Source organism: Rhinolophus sinicus, chromosome 17, assembly GCF_057876585.1.
Source record: "Rhinolophus sinicus isolate RSI-liver-muscle chromosome 17, RSI-T2T, whole genome shotgun sequence".
Lineage (NCBI taxonomy): Eukaryota > Metazoa > Chordata > Mammalia > Chiroptera > Rhinolophidae > Rhinolophus > Rhinolophus sinicus.
Genome location: NC_142517.1, coordinates 61,604,384 through 61,625,957, shown reverse-complemented (window position 1 = coordinate 61,625,957; position 21,574 = coordinate 61,604,384). Strand labels below are relative to the sequence as shown.

The 21,574-nt window shown below is 45.3% G+C and overlaps 1 protein-coding gene across 2 annotated transcripts in view; it reads left to right on the top strand.

The window, feature by feature from the left end:
- Positions 1-10,621, top strand: part of PDIA5 (protein disulfide isomerase family A member 5) — an 83,150-nt gene extending 72,529 nt beyond the window's left edge. For both annotated transcript variants that reach the window (XM_019738984.3, XM_074330842.2), the window contains 3 exons: positions 3,391-3,461; positions 9,863-9,997; positions 10,395-10,621. In XM_019738984.3, coding sequence (XP_019594543.2) covers positions 3,391-3,461; positions 9,863-9,997; positions 10,395-10,475 — 287 coding nt within the window. In that variant the 3' untranslated portion in view covers positions 10,476-10,621. The remainder of the gene's footprint in view (positions 1-3,390; positions 3,462-9,862; positions 9,998-10,394) is intronic.
- Positions 10,622-21,574: the final 10,953 nt, after the last annotated feature.

The following is a 21,574-nucleotide window of genomic DNA, read 5'->3' as shown; positions in this document are numbered from 1 at the left end:
TATATATCTCAACTTAATGGAGTGGGGATAATAAAACTGTGCTCTAGAGAAGCCTGGCAATTCAACCTAGTCATAAACCTGCTGGGTTGTAGCCAACCCTCCTGTTTGCTCCCCTCTGCCCTCACTTTTCAAGTGTCAATAGTCTGTCATGTCTCTCCTCAGGTCTCACTGTCTGGAAGGGGGTCGCCGCCTGGCCCTGCCATCCCCCAGCCTCTGACCCCGACCCTCAGGCAGCCAACACATCCCTCTGTTTTTGCCTTTTCTTCTCCAAGTAGGACTTGTGCTGTCTCAGTTCCTTATAAAGCTTCTTGCTGTCCTCATCTGTCCTTAGAGTATGTCAAAAAGACTTGACAGGATTATAAGAGGTTAACATCTTCCTTCTGGGCAGAGTCGGGGATACAAGACTGAGACCCAAGAGATGCAATACCTGACTTGACGAAGGCCGCAACGAGTTAGTGACAGAGCCCTGCCCAAAGCCTGGGCTGGTGCTGTCCCTTTTTGCCACAGACACTATTTGAGAGGAAGAGCTTTCTCAGCAGCGATGGAGAACCTGGCCATAGAAGTGGGAGTTCCTAACCAGCTGCTGGGTGCAGTTTAGAAAGTCCAGACAACTACTTTCTGTTGGAAATGCCCCTCTCTTTACCCCTAGACACTGCAATGGGGACTCCTACCCTGCTGGGGTACCAAAGACCTCCTATAAACCCCAGTTGTGTGCTAGGTGGTGTCCTGGGCCCAGGACACGAGGGAAGGAGGCGTGGCAAGAAATAACTTTAAATGCCGTCCATTCAGGGCTTGGCTCCTAGGGGCTTCCGTCTCCCTTACTGCACTTTCCTGTCTTGGAACCCTTCTGCAGACTCCGTAAGAGTCTGGGTTAATCAGGGTTAAAGGGTTTTGGGGGGTGGGGAACTACACAAAGTCAAACAAATCTTTTAAAAATGTTTTAATAATAAAAATAATACATACTTTTTATAACATATAGTATATAATGTGTACTTACGCTTGTTTATATATAAAGACTCTAAACACGACAGAAAGGTTAAACGTCTGCTGAATATAGCTATAAGCAAAAGCTGACCTCTGTATTTCTCCCACCGTCTCTACCCCCCACAGCCCACCCCCCAGTTTCCACACAGATCTTCCTCCTGCTGTTCCACTGCCCTCTCCTGTGCCAAGCCCCACTCTGCTCTGAACGGTCTGGCCTGCTTAGGCCAGCTTTGCGGAGTCTCTGGAATTGGAATTTTCTGTCCTGTCCTCAGTCTTTGTTTCTCCCTCCCCCCTGTGGGGAGCTTCTTTGGTGTCCTGCTACCCAGAGGTGATGCCTTTTTAAAAAAGAGCCCAAATTTTAAAATGATGCTTTTTCTGGCCCATCTGACACCTCTGGGCAACATCTTCATGCCCTTTCTAAAACAGCCTCCGCTCTGGTTATTCATCCACTGTGCTCTTTCTTTCGGATAATGAGAAAATTAGATGCAACAGAAGGCTGTTAATCTGAGACCTCAAGACTTTAAATTGATGGTAACAGGCATTTGCACGAGGCTGATAGGTACCTTTATACTTTCAGTGAGCAAAGAGACTAGGATGGAAAAATTAATAGTGACACCAGATTTGGGGGAAGAGGGCAGCCTGATGCTATTAGTGGGCACACATACCACTCAGGAGCTCTGTCGGTGCCATGGGGCATGCTTTGAAGAGCCTGGTCAACCAGCACATACCCTATACTCTTTAAATGTTTTAAAAACTGTATATTGTCATTCCTTTCATGAATTTGAGCTATTCTTCCCTCTTGTTAGGTCACATTAGTGAAGTGTTCTTATACTTGCCATTGAGGCAAGGGAAAAATCATCTGTGACTATCTGCCATGAATTAGGGTGTACCAGGCACTTTGTCTCATTTCGTTCTGATATAGCCCATGACCAGCTGAGCTGTCTTCTCTTCTCCTGGGTCAGATGTTGGAAGAACCCCTTTGAGCCCCCTCCCCATGACCGTCCACACAGTGCTGGGGCCAGCAGGCCAGTCTGCCAGCCAGGTCACATGGGTGGGCCTGCCCCTCTCAGGAACCGGCTCAAGTGCTAACTCAGATTCAAGTTGTAGCTTAGTCTTAATTTGGTTTCAGAAAACCTTTGGAAATACCAGTCGTTGTTATCTTATCTTAAAAAGAGAGGAAGCAGATGAGCAAAGCCGTTTCTGTTGCCTGCCGTGGCTTTCCCAAGGCCGAGGGAGGGCCAGAGGCCTGGCGGGACTGTATGTCAGAAAGTTGGCTGGAGCCAGGTCTCCCCACAGGGCATGTAGCCTGTCCCACCTGTGTTTTGGTCAGAATTTTCATTATCACAGTCAGGGAAATGGTCTCCTCAAAGCAGTTCTGTTCTCTTGGCAGTTGTGTTCAGTGTCTGGGGAATGGTTGTGAGAGGAGGTGGGCTTGGGTTTTCATCTGCTAGCGCTGAGGGAAGGGCCTTGCCAGCAGGTCTTGGCCACCGCGGCCCACGGCTTCCCAGGCTCTCTCCTCAGCGCATGTTGCCCTGGATTCACTGGGACAGGAGGAAAAAGTGGCCCCACATGGGTGCCAGCCAGTGCCTGAGAGGCTGTCGTCAGAGCCACAGGGGCTCAGGGTGGCACATGGAACAAGAGAAAGAATGGCATGCACCACTGTCATATCCAGGCCTGCAGAGTCCCAGGTCCTCATCCACTCTGATGGCCTCTTCCTTGGGTCGTAGCCTGGCTTGGGCTTTCCCGTTCCCATATCTGAGGTTCAGGTTGATTGTAGAGCAGAGGGTAGAAGGACAGGGTGAGGCCTGGGGCTCTGGTTTGGGTGCTTGGTCTGGGGCAGGGCTGGGGGTTGCTCAGAATACGGAAGTTAGTAAGTAGCAAATTATGAGCCTCAGGGCTCAGGCAGGGTGGTTGGTCCTGGTCCACGCCTTTCCCAGTCCCACTTTCTTAGTCATCACATGGAGAGATTTGCCATTGTCACTGGGGCAAGAGAAGGCCCAGAGAATCCTGAGCACGCACCTGCCTCTGCTAAGCCCAAAGCTCCCTCTATACCTAGATCAGGCTCTTCCAGCCCTGAGGTCTGTAGGAGACTGTCTCCCCCACCTCAGCCTCTTAGTTTGGGTGTAGGATGGGAGGTTCCTGGGTAGCAGTGGGCCTGCTGCTTGCCCAGGGATTCCCTCCGAAGCTCTCATGCCTACAGCAGACACACAGGATGGTGGTTTCAGGGGCGGGGTTGATGCATGGACCATGACAATGGGATGTGCTGGGGGTGTGGGGTCAGATGAACCCGCACAATCTGTTGGGTGGAGAGAAGCTTCTGGAAAGGCCCCTCCGGAGGGTCCAGGAAGGGCCCCTGGCTCTGTAGCCTCCCCCTCATGTACAACATTCTCTCCCCATCTCATGCAGGGTGCCCACACTGTAAGAAGGTCATTCCACACTTTACTGCCACTGCTGACGTCTTCAGAGATGACCGAAAGGTAAGGAAAACCCTCTTCATCTCTTATCCTGCCCCTAACTTCGCCCTATCACCGATTCCCACCCCTTCCTCCTTTTCATTCAGTCCCCTCACCAAATAGGATCTGCTGAGACCGGGGGATTCCTGGGAACTGGGATGTTCTTTTTTCGTAAGCAAGATAGAAGGGGCTGAATGTATGCTTCAAAATCAACTGAAAGGGATACAGTGGCCCTTTCTTGGTGGAGGGGCCTGTCACGGCTCAGTGTGTGTGGTAAAGGGATCATCTGTTTGTTTTTTCAGAGCTTGAATCTTTCTGTAGTAGAATTTGTAGTCATGCATTACTTATATAATTAAAAATACAAATTAAAAAATCCAACAGCAGTTGACTGTATGCACCAGGGTGGAGGAGAGCAGACTGTGTCTGCGGAGCCTCCTCGAGCCTGAGCGAAAGATTCCTGCACAGGCCAACTGATGAAGCATAAAATTAACAAGCTAGAGCTGCAGATCGGATTAGAGTGCGAGAGGGGAGGCCCCCAGGCCTGTCCTCCACGCACGTCCCCTAGCAGCCACGGCAGTGCAAGCCACCACCCGGTGAGGGCAGTGTGTGATTCCGGCAGCCAAGGAGTCGAGTGGCTGGGAGAAGACCCCAGAACTCAAGCTGGTGCGGCGTGCTTGCTCCTAACCTATGTGATCTGGGAGAAGTCGTGTCAACTCTCCAGGCCTTGAGTGCCCTTCTCTGTAAAGCTGGGATTCTGGTGTACATGCGCACAAAGACCATTCCTGGCCTGGGATAATGTCTTAGGAACCTGTCCCCTGACAGGCCCCAGAAACACACCCACATGCGCCAATCCAAAGTCATATACGTCTCTGCCATGATACCTTATTTTCCTGGGTGGAATCCTCAGGCACAGCGAGGCCAGGCTGGCCACAGATGCCAGAGCACCGTGAGTTGGCCCTGCAGGAGTGGCAGTGATGGCATGGGGAGAGCTGTCAGAGGAAACCAGGCTGGAGCACAGGCATATGTGTAGAGTGTGGGGACACACTGGGGAGTCTGACCCCAGGACCCTGCCCTAGACTCAGGGAGACCCGTCGTCACCCACTAGCCCTGGCCATGCCTTTGAGGCACCCTTCACCCGTCCAGGAAGGGAGTATAAGGACCAGAAATGTTTTTCTCCTCCGCCTGCCACTTGGCCTACATTGAGAGGGGCATGGCGAGAAGGGGCTTCCCGTCTTCCGTCCCCTCACCACTCAGTCTGCTTCTGCCACTAGGGCCTGTGCATATGACGGGGCGGCTGCTGCCTCTCTGGGAGCTCCAGGAAGGTCCAGCATAGCCCGGGCTGCCCGTCCCTGCAGGGCTTCCTCCCAATCCAGGCGTCGGGTGGTATAGGGAGGCCTTTGCTCCCTGGTGCCAGGACTGGACTAGCAGTCTCTCCAGGTCAGCTCCCATCATGCCTCCCCCAGTGCACTCTGGTCTGGACAGACAGGAAAGTGACGGAGGTGAGGCCTCTCCCTGCCCGCCTGGCTGCTCAGGTCTCCATGGCTCAGGAGTCTGTGAAGGGATCACGTCAGTCTCAACGAGGCCAGGCTGTCTGTGCCCATAGTAAGCAGCTGAGCGTCAGCTCTCGTCTTCCCCTCTCCCCTCTGCTGATGCACAGGGGCCCCATTTTCATGGTGACCCCTTCCTCCTCTGAGACACTAATACACCTTTGCTTAATTGTCTTAACTTGGGCCAGTAATGCTGCTGGCCTTTTCCTGGGTCATTCCCTCTGTCTCTCCTTCCAGCTCCCTTGATTCCAAGCCAGGGATCACCCTCACTGAACTTCTCTGTCCTGGGTCTGGCAGCTGGCAGGTCTGGGCTGCCTGGAGGTAGCTCTCAGTAACCAGGGAAGCATTCTGTTTCTGCATCCTGGGTGACTAAAGTTACTGATGCCACACTGCTGGGTGCCATCCTGGGACTATCAAATCAGACTCTCTGGGGCATGGTTCCAGGAACTGTGATTTGTAAGAGGTGGCTCTTGTGCTGGCCTCAGGCTGGTGTTTGGGGACCGCTGGCCTGTCCAGCTCTCTCCTTCCGCTCATGAGGGATCCAAGGCCTAGTGAGGAGCTGTGGGATGCCCAGTGGGTCATTGCAGCCGGCCTGGGTCTCTTGACATCCCATGCTGCCACCTCTTAGCTGGAATTGTATTTTTTTCCACCCAGAGCCAGGCCCCATTCCTTCCTTAATCAATATGCAGTTGGTTGCTCACCTCCATTTTCATAGCCAAAGTCAATATTAGCTCCTGCAGAGATTTATTTTACTGAATCAATAAAGCCGCATGAGGCAGCTCATATTTTAGCTGGGGAGCCTCCACCCCCTCCCAGGAACTTACTGGGGGACATTAGCAGTTGACATGCTGTGGGGGAAAGAGCTGCACATGGCTCGTGTTGGAACAGACAGCATTGTGGAAGGGGCCATGGAGAGCAAGGATTCCAGGTACAGGGTTGGTGGACGCAGGCAGGGTTCAGGTGACCCCTGGGCTGCAGGGAGGGGCTGTCTCACTGCACATCAAGGTATCTGCAGCTGGGGCTGGGGTGGGGGCAGGGCCTGCAGTGCAGCTGTTGTTCTGGTGTGAAGGTCATCCGCTGGGGGCCCTGAGGCAGCAGGAGTCCCTCCTCTGTGATTGGCCCAGAGGCTACAGAACTCTGGTCTTGTTGTATAAAGTCCTCCCGTTTACAAAATGGTCTGCCCATCAGAGGGCAAACTCCCTGAGGGCAGGCACCTCATTTGTCCTTGAATTCTCTTGTCTTGATTCCTGAGCCCTCTGTAAATGTTGACTGAATGAAGGAACAGTAATATATTTGAGATTTCCTGAGAGTTTCTCTCCCATTCATACTTTAAAAGCATTATTTCATGTTATCCTCACAGGAGCTTAGTCAACTATGTGTTGTTACTCTCCCATTCAATCTCCCTGAGGAGATTGAATCTTAGGGTAAATGACCAGCCCAGAGTTACCCAGCTGGAAAGGGGTTGCATCGGAATCGAATAGACAGGCGCTGTCAGAGTTCTCCCAGAAGCCAGTGGGGGCCTGGAACTCACTCCCATGCAGGGGGTTTATTTGGGAGGTGATCTCAGGAAGCTGCCAAGGGAGAAGATGGAGGAAGGAAGACCAGACAAGGAAGGAAGCAAACCACATGCATTTATGAGCAGTTTGCCACCTGGGTAACGACTGCCTCTGGAGACCTCGCCAGGGACAGAGCTGTCCTCTTAAAGGCTGAGGAAGCCGTGTTCCTGAGCCCTGTCTGTCGCTGTCCTTGCTCCTTGCTCTCTGCAGCCAGGAATTGTAGATGTCAGTGGCAAGTGCTGGGCCAAGGGAACACAGCAGCCAACTACCATGAAACACATCTAGAAGTTAGAGGTATACGTTCGGTGCTGTGGGTAAGTCAGTACAAATCGTGAGTGGGTGTGGAGGGGACAGGCACATAGGTGAAATTGGGAGATGAGAAGGTTTTTTTTGCTGCCTTCTTCCCAAGAGTCTACGCCACTTCCTTTAGAGAGGGCCGCACTTGACTGCTTATGGAAACTGAGTATGGACAAGGGGCCTCTGCAGCTAGAAGTAGCCCTCTGTGTGTGCAGCTGGCAGCTTGTTTAGGTGATTCAGAATAAGTACACATTTTTAATTTAGTAGATTTATAAAATCATACACTACATTTCCCACAGCTCCAGGGCATGTATACAAATTAAATTCACAATTTAAGGCGGATGCAGGGAGAGCAGCCGCCCAGAGCAATGCTCATCAGATACTTCTACGGCATAGCAGGGGCACACTGGCCGCTGGCTGAGGGCCGGATGCAGATGGCTGCCTGGCGTGCAACGTCTCCCCTGGGCCGGGCCCCTTTGAGCCTGCCCTGAGACACAGAACCCACAGGACAGCCAGAGGAGCATCTGCCTCACATTTCTAGATAAGTTTTTTTCAGAAAGTGCTTTTGAGGGTGAGCTGGGGTTCTCAGAAGCCTGCAGAGGCCAGCCTGCTGGCCTGATGGATCAAACTCCATGTGGACGCCAGCAAAGGGCAAGCTGAACCTGCCTGAAGGAGACAGCTACCCCTCTGGTCCAGCCGGGTGTTGTCGGTGAGAATGCAGGACAAGGACCGTGAAATCTGGTTATAAAGAGAAGCTGGCCAGCCACTTTTATATAAAAATCTTCTGGCTCTTTTTTTAGGTTGGCAGCTAATTCAGATTCTTTTTTTTTTTTTTTTTTTAATTTTATGTGGGCCAAGTAGAACAGGACTGAGAGCCAGATATGGATTGTGTGCAATGAGTTTGCAAACTCTGTTCCATAAAGTCTTACTATAGAGAACGTTGTTCTATAGCTGAAGAGATAGAAGGGAAGCGTGAGGGTGGGTGAGGGAGGGCGGATGTCGGACATAGGTGACCAGAGTGCAGGCCATACCTCGCTCTTCACTGTCCATCCTGCTGCTCCCGGAACAGTAGCCCTGCTCACTGGGGCACAAGTAAGTGACTGGTCAGTGTGACTGTTGGTGGCCGGCAGGGCTTTCCTGCCTGGAAAGGGGTCCTCAGTTCAAATGTGAATAAGCAGCAGCTGAAGAACTGTGTGAATTGTGGTTATTCAACAATTCAAGCTGTGGTAATAGTTCGGTCTGAATTCCTTCATGGGCTCCGGCCCTCAGACACACCATGGGCGTTCTCTCAGGTCCTGGCGTGGCTGTGCTTCTGTCTGCGTGCTCTCCACACAGCTGGCTGACTCCTCAGGTCTCAGATCAGATACGTCCTGAGAAAGGCCTCCTTAGCCATCCTGGCAAAAGCAGCCCCTCTAGTTATTGTCTAATCAAATCACCCCTTTTAAATATCTTCAGAGGATTCACTGGGCTCTAAAATGATCTCACTTATTACGCATCTTTCTGCAGTAAGAATGGCATTCACTGGATAACTGAACTTTGTCAAGGTCACCCTGTACCCCTAGCAGGACTGATACATACTGCCTCTCAGCAGATTCAGCCCTCCCCTCTTTTATGATGCTTTTTATGTACTGGGTGTTGCCATTACTTGACCCTCTCCCCTCCTTTGCTGCTTTGTGACCCTGAACAGGGGAAAAGTTCCCTGGTGTCTGCTTTATACCCACTTATTTTGAAATAATAAGGAAAAACTACCCAGCATGTGGAATTTGTAAGATGGGCAAGAAGAGGCCAACGGCCAATTTGGGAACCTCGTTTTGACTGAAAACTCTTTTCTTCGGTCATGATGAACTCTTTCCCAGTTTCTGGACTGTGCCCCCTTGGTTGGAAATTTCTTTGCCTCCTCCTTCAGGCCTTGGCAAACCATGCAGTTGCTCCATTCCCCTGGACTCTCTTGGCACCCAGGACCATCTCCATCATACGTCCTGTCATGCCTTGGAATTGTCTCTTTATCCGATTCCCTGAGCAGCTGCTGAGCTCCTAGTGGGGAAAGAGCTGTGTATGGGGCCAGTAGGAGTGATTATAACAGCAGCTGACATTTACTGACTGTGCCAGGCCCTGTGCCTCTATTGACCTGACTATAATTCTCTTACTCAGTCTGCATAATATCCTGGTAACGGAGGTGGTGTTGTCATCCCCATTTTATAGATGAGAAAATTGAGGTACCAAGAGGCTAGCTAATTTTCTTTAAGTCTTAATATGTAGCCCAGCCAAGATTTGCACTCAAGAAATTTCAAAGCTCTTGTCCTTAACCTTGGAACTACATTGCCTCCCAAACAGATATTCAGGGAGTATGAGTTGATGAATGAATGAATTCTGCAGTGCCTCCCAGAAAGCATCACAAAATTGGTGGTGTTTACAGCTGCTTTCAAGTCACAATTTGTTTGATGGTCATTATAAAATCATCCCTTAGTGTCCTCGGGAAATTGGTTCCAGGACACCCCCCCACACACACACAGACACCAAAATCTGAGGATGCTCAAGTCCCTTATATAAAATGGCGTAGTATTTGCGTGTAACCTGTATTGGCATATAGGCTACAGCAGGGTGTGTCTACGCATCATGCATGTGGAGTCAGCATAGTGTTCCGCATGTGGCATATTCAAGTTTCGCTTTTTGGAACTTTCTGTGTTGTGTTTTTTTTTTCCTAGTATTTTTGTTTTGCACTTGGTAGGCTCTGGAGATGAAACCTGCAAATACAGAGGGCTGACTATACTCTTGATTTTAAAGGGTAGTCTGAGGGTACTCCAAGATGAGTCCCCAAACTTTACCCATCTGCCTTGGAAATCAAACGCAAGCACCGTCAGTCTCAAGGGAGCTCCAGGTTGGGGATGCTTTGCTTCAGCTGCCCCTGCTATGGACGAGAGAGCTCCCAGCAAGCACGTGGCACGGTCCAGTCTGTGCAGAGGGTCCAGGCCTCAGCTCTCAGACTGGAGACCCCTGTGCTGACCCTCCCTTTCTTCACCCATAGATCGCCTGCGCTGCTGTGGATTGTGTCAGAGATAAGAACCAGGACTTGTGTCAGCAGGAGGCCATCAAGGGCTACCCCACTTTTCACTACTACCACTACGGGAAATTTGTAGAAAAATACGACAGCGATCGGACGGTGAGTTGGGGCGAGAAATCTGCCCTGAGCTCTTTCTGCTGATGGCCAGGGAAACAGCCACTGAGGGGTCAGCCCAGGGAGACTTCCAGAAGCCACAGAACTCAGCTGGCCTGTCAGAGCTGCAAAGGCGAGGAGAGATTCTCAAGGGGTTGTCACAGAAGTCCTGTCCTCAGAGCCAGGGTGGCTTCCTGGGTGCAGGAGTTTCCTCACCTGCTTCTCAGGGCTTCTCTGTGGGCAAGCGGACCATCACCAGCTGCCCCACCGCCCACCCCGTTCTGTCTGCCTCTCTGTCTCAGTGAGCAGAGGAGGGTTAAGGAAGGGGGGAGTGAGGGAGAGAATGCATATCCGTATCTGGTTCAAGTTCCTTTTGTTCTCTTTCTCCTCGCCTTCCCTACAGGAATTGGGATTTACCAATTTTATTCGAACTCTCCGGGAGGGAGACCACGAGAGACTAGGGAAGAAGAAGGATGAGTTGTGATTTCTGCCTCAGAGAAAGCTTTTCCATTACACTGTGAATGATACTGTTTTGTTGTTCTTTCTGAATTTCCACGTGTCTGAAGACAAAGTTTTTTATAGCCACTGTGGCCGTTTTGTACAATTTTGAAATAAAATGAATCCAGTTGTTTGGTGGTGTGGGTTATTTCCACAGAGCCTGTGCTAACAAAGATGGATACTCGTGTTCTCCCTCATTCGATGGCCCCTTCTGGGAGGTGGAGAACTGCAGTCCAGTGTCGTCCACGTGGAAGACACTCATGAGGCCAGGTGGGTGGCATGGGGCACTGGCCCCTATCCATCATCACATGGAAATTGGACCATAAAATATCCTGTTGGAAAATGACTAGTATAGTGTTGAGAGGAAATACATTAAGATGATGAGGGAAAATGGGATGCTGAGCAAACAGTGACTAAGCATTAGCTTTTCTGGATCGTCGTGGTTTCAGTCTTGGTGTGTTTTCCCGGAACTCATTTACATATTTCTCTTGCTCCAACTGATTCCGTCTTCTCTTCTCTGCAGTCCCTCCCTGCTCACCCTGTAAAGAAAAGTCTCCACTTGAGGGAGGAGTGCAGTGGTCAAGCCCAGGCTCCCAGGGGCGTCTAGAATGGAGTGGAGGATGGGATTTTGCGCAGCTGCTTGCTCTGTACACTGTCAGGAAGGGGCAGCTTGGGGGACACGGTGGCGTAGTCTCTGCAGGTACTGGGCCTATTAACCAGCTCCCTCCCCACCACAGTAACCTTCACACCACATTCTCCACAGACAGTGCCACCCCAGGCCCCACTCTGCTCCGACACCTCAGTCTGCCTCCTGCCTCTATGGGTCTCTTTCCTGACCGTCTTTCCCAGCAGTCCTGCTTTCTGTATCCCTGAGAGACCAACACCCAGCCCTGTGCCCAGTGTTGCCGCCAGAGCCAGAGTACCCCATGCCGTGTCCCCTCGGGTATTTCCACGGGGAGTAGGACAGCCTCGTTCAGGCTGCTTTGACTTTAGTTGTGAGCAGCCATCCTAGTACTTGGCAGCGCACTTTGGTGGCCTTCTTGGGGAGTTGGCCTGCGGGAATGTACAGCCCTGTTTTGGGAACTGGCCTCCTCCCTCGTAGCCTCTGTCCTTCCTGCTGCTGGGTCCATGGAGAGGAAGATCAGAGCTGCAGAGTTCCTCGTGGTGTGTTGATGAGTTGCCATCACCCACGACTCTGAAGTGAGACCAAAAGTTTTGAGAGCTTTTGTGTTGTGCAGTGTCCCGACTTCCCAACTGACTCCCCTGTCAGTTCAACGTTCTTTTTTGCCCCCAAGCACCCACTTCTTTAGCAAGCCCCCTCCCCCAGTAAAATTACACATGAGGAAAAAAGAACATGCCCAAAATAAATAACTCAGCAACCCCATTTAGCGAGGAGTGCCTCGGCTTAACTCTAGGCAGCTGTGCTTCCTGTGTGGCCAGGGCCTAGAGTTCCCGAGTCCCCACAGAGTGGTGCAGAAGTTGGCTGAGAATCTGGCTGATGAGCTCACCAGAGGTGTCACCACAGTGAGATGACAGGCCAACCTCAGGTCCACAGCACCGGAGGTGGTGCCCAGCCAGGACTAGAGAAGGAAGGAAGATGCCTGACGGCCAGGCTTCAGGAGCAGACGTAATGCCCCTCAGCAGCCACCATGCCAGGTGCAGCATTGACCAGCAGGGGGAGCTAGGATCTGCAGTACCTGGTGTGGAACTAGAATAGGTCCCTTCTCCCTGGCTGGCACTGCACGACAAAGTGAATCTTTGTCCACGCCTTGTGTGCAAGGGAGGAGGGGAGCTCTGAAAGACTGGGCATTTACCTAGAGAGTCATCCTAGAGTTACCTGAAGAGAACTTCCAGCTGATTGGATCAGACTGAGATCACCACTTAATAGGAAAACACATTTTTCTGTGTGTAAATAGGCACAGTGTGAATACACAACTCCTACATGCCTGATAAAATGCAGTACCCAGTCCTGCATACAAGAGTCCAGGTGACACCTAACCATGAATCCCTCATTCCAGATCTTATAAGATATAGCTCAGTTAATCTAATCCAAGATTGCAGGCTCACTGTCAACAAAAAACATCAAAACGTTTTCACATCGCTCATGGAAAAGACTAACCCTTGATAGTTAATTTTCATTGAATATTCTTCACTTTGATAAATGCAGAAAAGCATGCAGAAGAAAACAATCACTCAAAATAACCCTGCTAGTCATCAATTACTATTGAATACTTTAGTATATAGGCCATATTTTTTATCACACACAAATGAAATCACTCAGTATTTTATAAGTTTTAAAAAATTTACAAAATATTTGAACATTGTTTTTGTATCATTAGGTGTTCTTCCTCAATGCAGTTTTTAAAGACTGTATAGCAGATTGTCTTGGCACTATTCACATTTTGGGACAGATAATTTTTTGTTGTGGGTGGGGGCTTTCCTGTACATTGTAAGATTTTTAACTGTATCTCTGGCCTCTACCCCCTAAATGCCAGTATTACCTCCTTCCCCCACAGGCTGTGACAACCAAAAGTGTCTCCAGACTTTGCCAAATGTCCCTTGTGGGGGCAAAGGCACTCCCAGCTTTGAACCATTGCCATGTAGTACTTCATCCTATGCAAGTACCATCATTTACTTACAAATCTGTATTATTAGATATATATGTTATTGATAGTTATTCCTGACCATAAATAATACTGGGATGGACATCTCTGATTGGGTTATTTTACATAATTTACACATTTTCAGAAATGGCTTTCTGGGCCAAAGAATATGCTTATTTTTAAGGCCTGTGATATATGTTGTCAATTTTCCTTCAGCTGGGTGCCTACTTATACTCTTACCAAGAGTATGTGAAATTACCTGTTTTTCTAAACTCCTGCTAGCTCTGGGAATTATAATTTTTAAAAATCTTTGCAAAACTTTTTATGTAATTTAAAGACAGTTATTCTAGTTACATTTTATCTTGAAAATTCATTTTTGCTTTAGTCTGCCAAGGCATTTTAGCTTCTGTTTCTATCTCTGGCAAGTTTTCTGTTTTTAATTTCATGTCATTTGCAAATTTGATAAGAATTAAAACTTTGTAAAAGATAGAGTGTAGCCTAGAATCTTGTAGCAGGCCTATAGGAAATTCCTGTCAATCCAGTAGTACAGCATCCCTGTGAACAGTCATTTAGCAACTTTCTAATCCACTCAATTGTCCCAGCATCTGACTCATATTTTCCAACCTTTCCTGAAAGATCCAATGAAAGATGTTATCAAATGTTTTGTTGTGGTCTGGACATACTGGGTCTATCACATTCCTCTGATGAATCAATCTAAATAACCCTGTGAAAGAATGATAATCCTTTACTTGTGCACTACCCTTTACAGTTTTTAGACCCATTTCATTCAATGCTCACACAACCCCATGATGTTGTGATGCGGAAGGTGAGGTTCCAGGAGGTTAGGTAACTTGTCCAAAGTCACAGAGGTGGTAAGTGGCGGAACTCAGAGGCAACACAGGGTTCCCTCCTTTCTCCCATGATTAAGACTTAGATGGTGATGCTGTCTTTGGGTGATTGTTGCTTCCTTTTCAAGTCCTCACTAATTGTTATTGTACTAAACAGCATAATGCCTGCTTAATAAGTCTTTTCTTTCCTGGATTATGACTTAGCCAGTTCTTACATTCTTTCAGGATCCTGGGGAGAGATTTGTCTGAGTCCAAAAAATCTAAAATTGTTTAGAGCAAGCTTGAAACTTTCCTTCAAACTCTTAACAATATTGATTTTTTTTAAATGTTGATTTTATTACATATCTTCTCTGTAAAAAAAAAGCAACAAATACCTAACTAAAATCTAAATACAGAGGGTGCCAAAAAAAGTATACACATTTTAAGAAAGGAAAACTGTATTAAAATTGTAATACTCAATATATACTGATAACAAAAGATGAATATAAGTCATAACGTTTGACTTCTGCAATTACAAGAGGTGCTAAAAGTGGTTACCATTAGCGTCCAGATACTTCTGTTATGGCTAACTATTGCTTAAGCACAACGCTGACCAAAGTGTCCACTTGTGTATGTGTATAATATATAAATATATATAATATATATTATATTTAATATATATTATATATAATATATATTATGTATATTACAATATATGAGAGAGAAAGAGAAACTCACTTTCTGCCCTACAGTTTCATGCTCCACAAATAACCACTGTGAAGTTTGGTGTAAATTCTTCCAAGCATTTTGTTTTGGTTTTTGTTCATGAACAAATGTGTAGTTATGTTTCTTATACATGTGTGTATGTATGTGTGTACATGTACGTATGTGCATATATAGATATATGGATTTAAAAAACTCCCACTTCAAGATCACATATAAATTTATTTGTATTTATCCTGGTATTTTCAAATACATCTTAAATTTATTTTGATAGAAGGAATGACAAAGGAATCCAGTTCTTTGTTTTTCAAAATGGTTAGCCACTTGCCCCAACACCATTTGTCTTTTTCCACTTTTTCTGTAAAGTAAATATCAAAATGTGTTTGGATGTCATACTTTCTGCCCTGTTCCATTTATCTATTCCCATTTTATTTTATTTTTTATTCCCATTTTAATTTTTTTTTTTTTTAATTTTTAGAATTTTCCTGGCTATTTTTGCATATTTTTTCAGTTAAACATTTTGCCTTAGATTTCAGGTCTTTCCGATCAGAGATCAGGCTCTCCTTTTCAGTACAATGCTCATTCTCTTTGACAAAGTAAACAGAAATAAAAATTGTAGTGTTCACTTTTTTTTCTCATCCATCAACATTACGTAGTTGGCTCTGAGCAGTGAGCTCAGATCTTCCTTGAGCCTCTTATTCTGGACTTAATTATTAATTAAAGCAGCCCTTTCTGTAGGTTTTTGTTGCGAGGCTCAGCCATCTGGGCTTTCCAGCCACTCTCCTGCAAAGTCGCACATGTGCCCTCCTTGTTCCTATGCTCCCCTCCCATGCAATCCCCATTAGATTCATATATGTATGTCTTCCTTTTCTTATCACTGACATCACCTCCAATTGCGAAGCCCAACAACACATTTTCTAGAACTTCCTCATCCTCGTGGGCTACATCTCCTACTCTGAGTACGTGCTTTAGCTTAGAGGGAGGACATTCTTTCTATGATAGTCACCTTCACCACCCCCCTCCGCCCCCCGAGACTCCAGCTGCCCACCTGTCTCAAGCCCTAGTTCTCCCATGATGAGGAAAAGGAAGGAAGGCTGTCACCACCAGCATCTTGTCTTTGGAAACTGATAACACTAAGGACTGAATTCCCTGCAATCACCAGAATTTTCTGCTACTTCACTCTCTGGAAAAAGGCTAGATCAACATCCTTGCCCATCCTTTCCCAGGTGCAGTGGTTCTCAGTCCTGGTTGCATGATTAACCACCTGGGGAGCTTTAAAAACTACCAAGGCCAGGGTCTCACCCCAAAACAACTAAACCAGAATCTCTCAGAATGGTGCCCTGGCATTAAGTTTCAAAAGCTCTCCAGGTTGTCCTAATGTGCAGCTGGAGTTAAAACCAGCGGGCTGAGTACTGCACGCCTCACCGATATGCAGTGCTGAGCCTACCTATGTATGTATATGGAAGCAAGGCTAGAAACACTTGGAAAAATCAGGGGAAAGAAGTTTTTCCAACAACATTATTTTTCAAAATGTTTGAATTTTTTTTTTTAGGACTAAGTAATTAAGTTGCTTGTGACCTCTTGCTCCCTTTAACTCTCCTGAAAATTGTTTCTAAAAAACATGTAATAGGAAGTTGTATGTGTAAATCTGCCCACATTATCACTGCAATACAGGATCCATGCAGCAAAAATATCTTGGCTCTAAGACTCTAAGGCAGCAAAATAAGTTACAGCAACAAACCTCCATATTTGTCCAGACATAGAATGAGCAGCCCATGCAGAACACGATGGTTCAAACGCTGCCACATCACTGGGTGTTCAGCTTGGCATCTAGGCTGGGAGTCGGCCAAGCAAATGGCTCCTCTCACAGGATGCTAAAGCCTCAACAAACTCAGACTTTAATTCCTGTCATCTTCTGACTGCTTTCAAACCTTCCGCTTTCTGCAGCATGGAAAGAAATTGGTCTGGGCTTCAAAATACTTCCAACAGGAAATAAACGAACATATGAAAGCATAGAGGGGCTTATCAGAATGCAAGCAGACACTGGGTTTCAGAAGTTGAAAAATGTTGAAAAATAAAAGGTATCTGAAGAAGGTAAATTGCTGATAGCCATTCTCAGAGAATGGAGGGAACCAAACTCTATCAGCCAGAGGGGGCAGGGGTGGGAGGGGGTTGTTCAGCTGCATGAGGGGGCAGTAGAATTTGGGGATATAACTTTTTGCCATATGTGTATTTGACCTGCTCTCTTGCTTTCAGACCGCTTTCAGATGTACTTGGCGCCTTCAAATCCTAAACCTGCCTAGAATTCTCTGATGTGAATCTGCTTCTGGGCTTTTCCCCCGGCCAGGTGGGGCTTCTGATCTGCTGAGCCGCTGACAGTCTAAGGACTGCCACCTAACACCATTCTTCCCTTAAGAGTTACATCTCCCAGCCTTCCTCACAGAGCGCTGCCAGCCGTAGATCTGCGATTTGTGAGGACTGAAGCTTATGCAATTTAGGGCCTCCTTTAAGAAAAAGAATACAAAATTAGGGACAAAGGCAAATAATAACAAAGGAGGAGAAGTGGAACAGAGAAAGGGCTTTCCCTCATTTTGATTCAAATAACTGCCCACCTTCAGAGCTTCCTACATATAGTCCTACAATAATACATTAATGAGAATGTGAGTGGGGGAAAAAAAATCCAAAATTGAGTGGCGAGTAAATGGGTATCATTTCATAACATTCTGATGGGCTCTTTTAAAAATCAGTGAAGAAAAAATTATATTCTGAGATTGCCCCAAATGCCTTCTTTACTCCAGTTTTTCAAGAGAGGTATCTGAATCGGGATAGTCATGATTTGACTTCATTGTGCATTAATTCCAGTAGGTGGTATTTGACCGTAATGCAAATAACGGGACACATTCTTGTGGTCCCCGAGAACTACCTGGGTAATGGAATAATAATGATAATTAGGACACATGAATCCACCTTCTCACTATAAAATAGAAGTAGTTAGTATTCATTGAGTACAGCATGTGAATGAATAATCAGATAAAAGAAAAGTACTTCGTGAAGGCACAAAAACACTTAATGAAAAATCCTTTAATGTATATTTTTGTAGCACAATGAAATTAAAATGTGAGTTAGTTTTAAAATTCATAGCTTATTTAAAAGAACTACCTGGGGCTTATTGCCTACATATAAAATTATTTTAAAAACAGAAATAAGGACTATATTATAAATGGAGGGAATTCAAAGTTCCTCTTTGCTAGTATACACACTGATATGTGAAAATGATTTTAATTAGAGATAATTAAAATAATAGGCTACTATATTTAAAATAATTACGTACTAAAAGATGTCTACAAAATAAGGGGAACTGGCTATAAAATTTTAACATGAGCGATATCAAGACATACTAATACCTTATCTAAATGATTTTTTTTTTAACTAATCTGTCTTTCACCCTATTTATCCTTCTGCCTAGCGGGGGAAAAAACCTCATGAATATACAGACCCTGATTCAGCAGGTACAGAAGAAATTTACTGTATCTCTACGGCAAAGTTATAAACATAAATTTATCATTGAAATAAAATTTGAAAGTCACGGATCCCCAGAAATATAAATTTATATTCATATATCTATAAAAAAAGATAGCTACATACTTAATATATGACAGCTCTGACTGTTCCTCGCATTAATAATTAACTTAAAAGGAAATAAAACTAGAAAGTCCCACCTATGAAGAGATGTTTAACTTAAGAGTAATAAAATGAAATGCAAATTAAACAAGGACCCTTTTTCCCAGATTAATTAACAAAATATTTTTTAAATAATGGTACCCAAAGCGTCATCATCAATCATCACCAATAGCATTTTAAAGTGAAATTTTAACTTAATTTGAAATAACATTCAAACCTTTTGGAATGTAATCTGGCAATATATCATTAAGAGGCACACAAAAAATTGTAACTTTAAACTTAGTTATAACTTTAAATTCCAGTTTTAGGAATATACCCTAAGGAAGTAACTCCAAGTGTGGAAACAGCTATAAGGAAGAAAATATTCATCAATGCATTGCTCATAATAGGGAAAAAAAAGAAAGGGAGGGGAGAGAAGGCACTGAAAAGATGCCAAATATCTAAGGAAAGAATAGTTTTGTAAATTATAGTACATTAATTTAATATGTTCTGTATCTGATAAGGGACTTTTATCCAGAATATATAAGGAACTCTTATAATTCAACAATAAAAAGACAAATAACCCAATTTTGTAAATGGACAAAGGACTTAAATAGACATTTCTCCAAAAAAAGATGTACAAATGACCAACAAGCACTTGAAAAGACGCTCAACATCACTAGTCATTAAGGAAATGCAATTCAAAACAACAGTGAGATATCACTTCACACCCACTAGATTGGCTATAATGAAAGACAGACAGCAACTAATGTTGGTGAGGATGTGGAACAATTGGAACCCTCATTCACTGCAGTGGAAATGTAAAATGGTGCACCTGCTTTGGAAAACAGTTTGGAAATTGCTCAAAAAATTTAACATGGAGTTACCATATGAGTCAACAATTCCACTCCTCGGAGAAATGAAAATGTATTCCTACACAAAAACATATACGAATGTTCAAAGCAGCATTGTATGTAATAGCCCAAAAGTGGGAACAACCCAAGTGGCCATTGACAGATGAATAAATAAGAAGTAGTATATACATACCATGGAATATTCTTCAATAGAATGAAGGTATGATACAAGCTACAACATGGATGAACTTTGAATACATCATGCTAAATGAAAGAAGACAGTCACAAAAAAACGTATGATTCCATTTATATGAAACATCCAAAACAGGCAAATCTATAGGGATAGAAAGTAGATTAGTTGTTGCCCAGAGCTAGGAGGTAGGAAAGTGGGGAAATGGATATGGAGCTTCTTTTTGGAATGATTAAACTATTTTAGAATTAGATGGTAGTGATGATTGCACAATTCTGTGTAGATAGTAAAATCCATTGACTCCATATGCTTTAAATCAGGGGCGTCCAAACTGCGGCCCACAGGCCAACTGCGGCCCATGATCCATTGTTAATTGGCCCGTAGCAAATTCCAAAAATATATTTAGTTCACTTAAATAAACCAGGTGAGGCAATACGTACTTCACCTCGAGTGAGTGGCCCGGCTGTTTGTGTATTTTACCACATATGGCCCTTCATGAAAAACATTGAAAAAAGTTTGGACACCCCTGCTTTAAATGAATGGATTATATGTTATGTGAATTACATTTCAACAAAGGAGTTAAAAAAAATACATCTCTCAAGGGTATGGAAAAAAGGCTTGAAGGAAATACAGCAATAAATTAATAATGGTTACCTCTCGATACAAGAATGACAGGTGATTGTCATTTTCTTCCTTTTTTGGGTATTAACCAGTATTCATAATGGACGTTGTCTAATAAAGTGTGTCAATAATTACTGTTATGTGTCATCAGAGGGCCAGTGAGGCAGAGCTGCCAGGCACTTACGTGAGTTCTGTTGCAGACACACCTTAGTCACAGTCCTTGCTCCTGGTGGCTATTAACTTGTCTGACCTTGGGCAAGTCACCTAACCTCTCTCTGCCTTAGTTTCTTCTTCTGCACCAAGGACCTCATGATGATTTCTCCACACTGGGTTGTTTTGAGCATTAATGTAGAAAGTTTGTGTAAGTGCAAAGCACAGTGCTTGGAGTATGGCAAACTCAATAAATGCAAGTTGGTGATAGGAGCCAAGATAGTAGTGGTATTAATACCAGTGGCAGTAGAAATGAGGGATCCAAAATTAATGCCAAAAAAGGTTAAGAACTGCCCTTCTTGGTTGCAAGGCCCTCTCTGTGCAGATAGGTCAGTTGTTGTAAGTGAAGAGGGCAAGGAGGGCACCTCCCCAGCTCACAGGACGTTTGCAAAAAATGTTGAGAGAAGTATTCTTTTGGTTTTCTGTGCATTTTGAATTCCTAATACTGGTTATTTTTTCTCTTGGCTTTGTGAAGGCCAGAGCAAGGCCAAGCAGTAGTATTTTTTTCAGTGTTGCTGCTACATGCAGTTAATTCCTTCCTTTTCTTTCTTTTTAAAACTCACATCCAAATAAATGGTTGGCTTTTACATTCTTTTCCAGCTAAATGAAATTATGTTGGGTTCAAAAATTACATTTTGAGAGATACAGAGCAATGGACCTTACTGGAATATGAAATTATTCATCACTATCAGATCTGTCCTACCAGGAGCATCATAAATTCTGCAAACGATTTTACTGAACTTTCTCACAACAAGGGAAAAATTAGGCAGAATTTTTGCCTTTTTCACACTTAGATTTGATGTCAGGATCCAGTTGAAGATCAGGATTAGCTGTCTTAGTGGTTTGTGTTTTGCATCTATAAATCAGTGGTCACTTAGCATTGCCTATTGCCACAGCCTCAATAGGTGGCAGTTTTGATTTCTTCTATAATTTCCCTGATACCAATTGTTTGGTAGGGACAGCATGGTGCTTTCCTCATTCTGTTTGGTCTTCTTGGGCACTCAGGAAGACCATGTTTCCCAGTCTTCCTTGGTATGTTGTGGGGTCCGTGATTGGCTCCCCAGTGAAATGAGAGGGAGCCAGGTAAGCCACCCTCAGTTTGGCTCTTAAAATATCCTGTATGACACTCCAACCCCCTCTTCTCTTGGATGCCCTATGTTCTAGAGGATGGAACCAAAATCCCTGAGTCCCCATTTGGAAAGGAGCTGCTGAGAAAGCGCCCAAGATACCACACTGTGTCATGAATGATAAATACATCTTTATTGGGTTAAGCCTGTCCTGTCTTGTCTAAACAAACTGCATTTAACACAGAAATCCCCAAATTCTCCCATAAGAGGGTTGGTGTCACATCACATTAACCATGAATAATTTTGATATATATATTCTGCTTTCAGTAA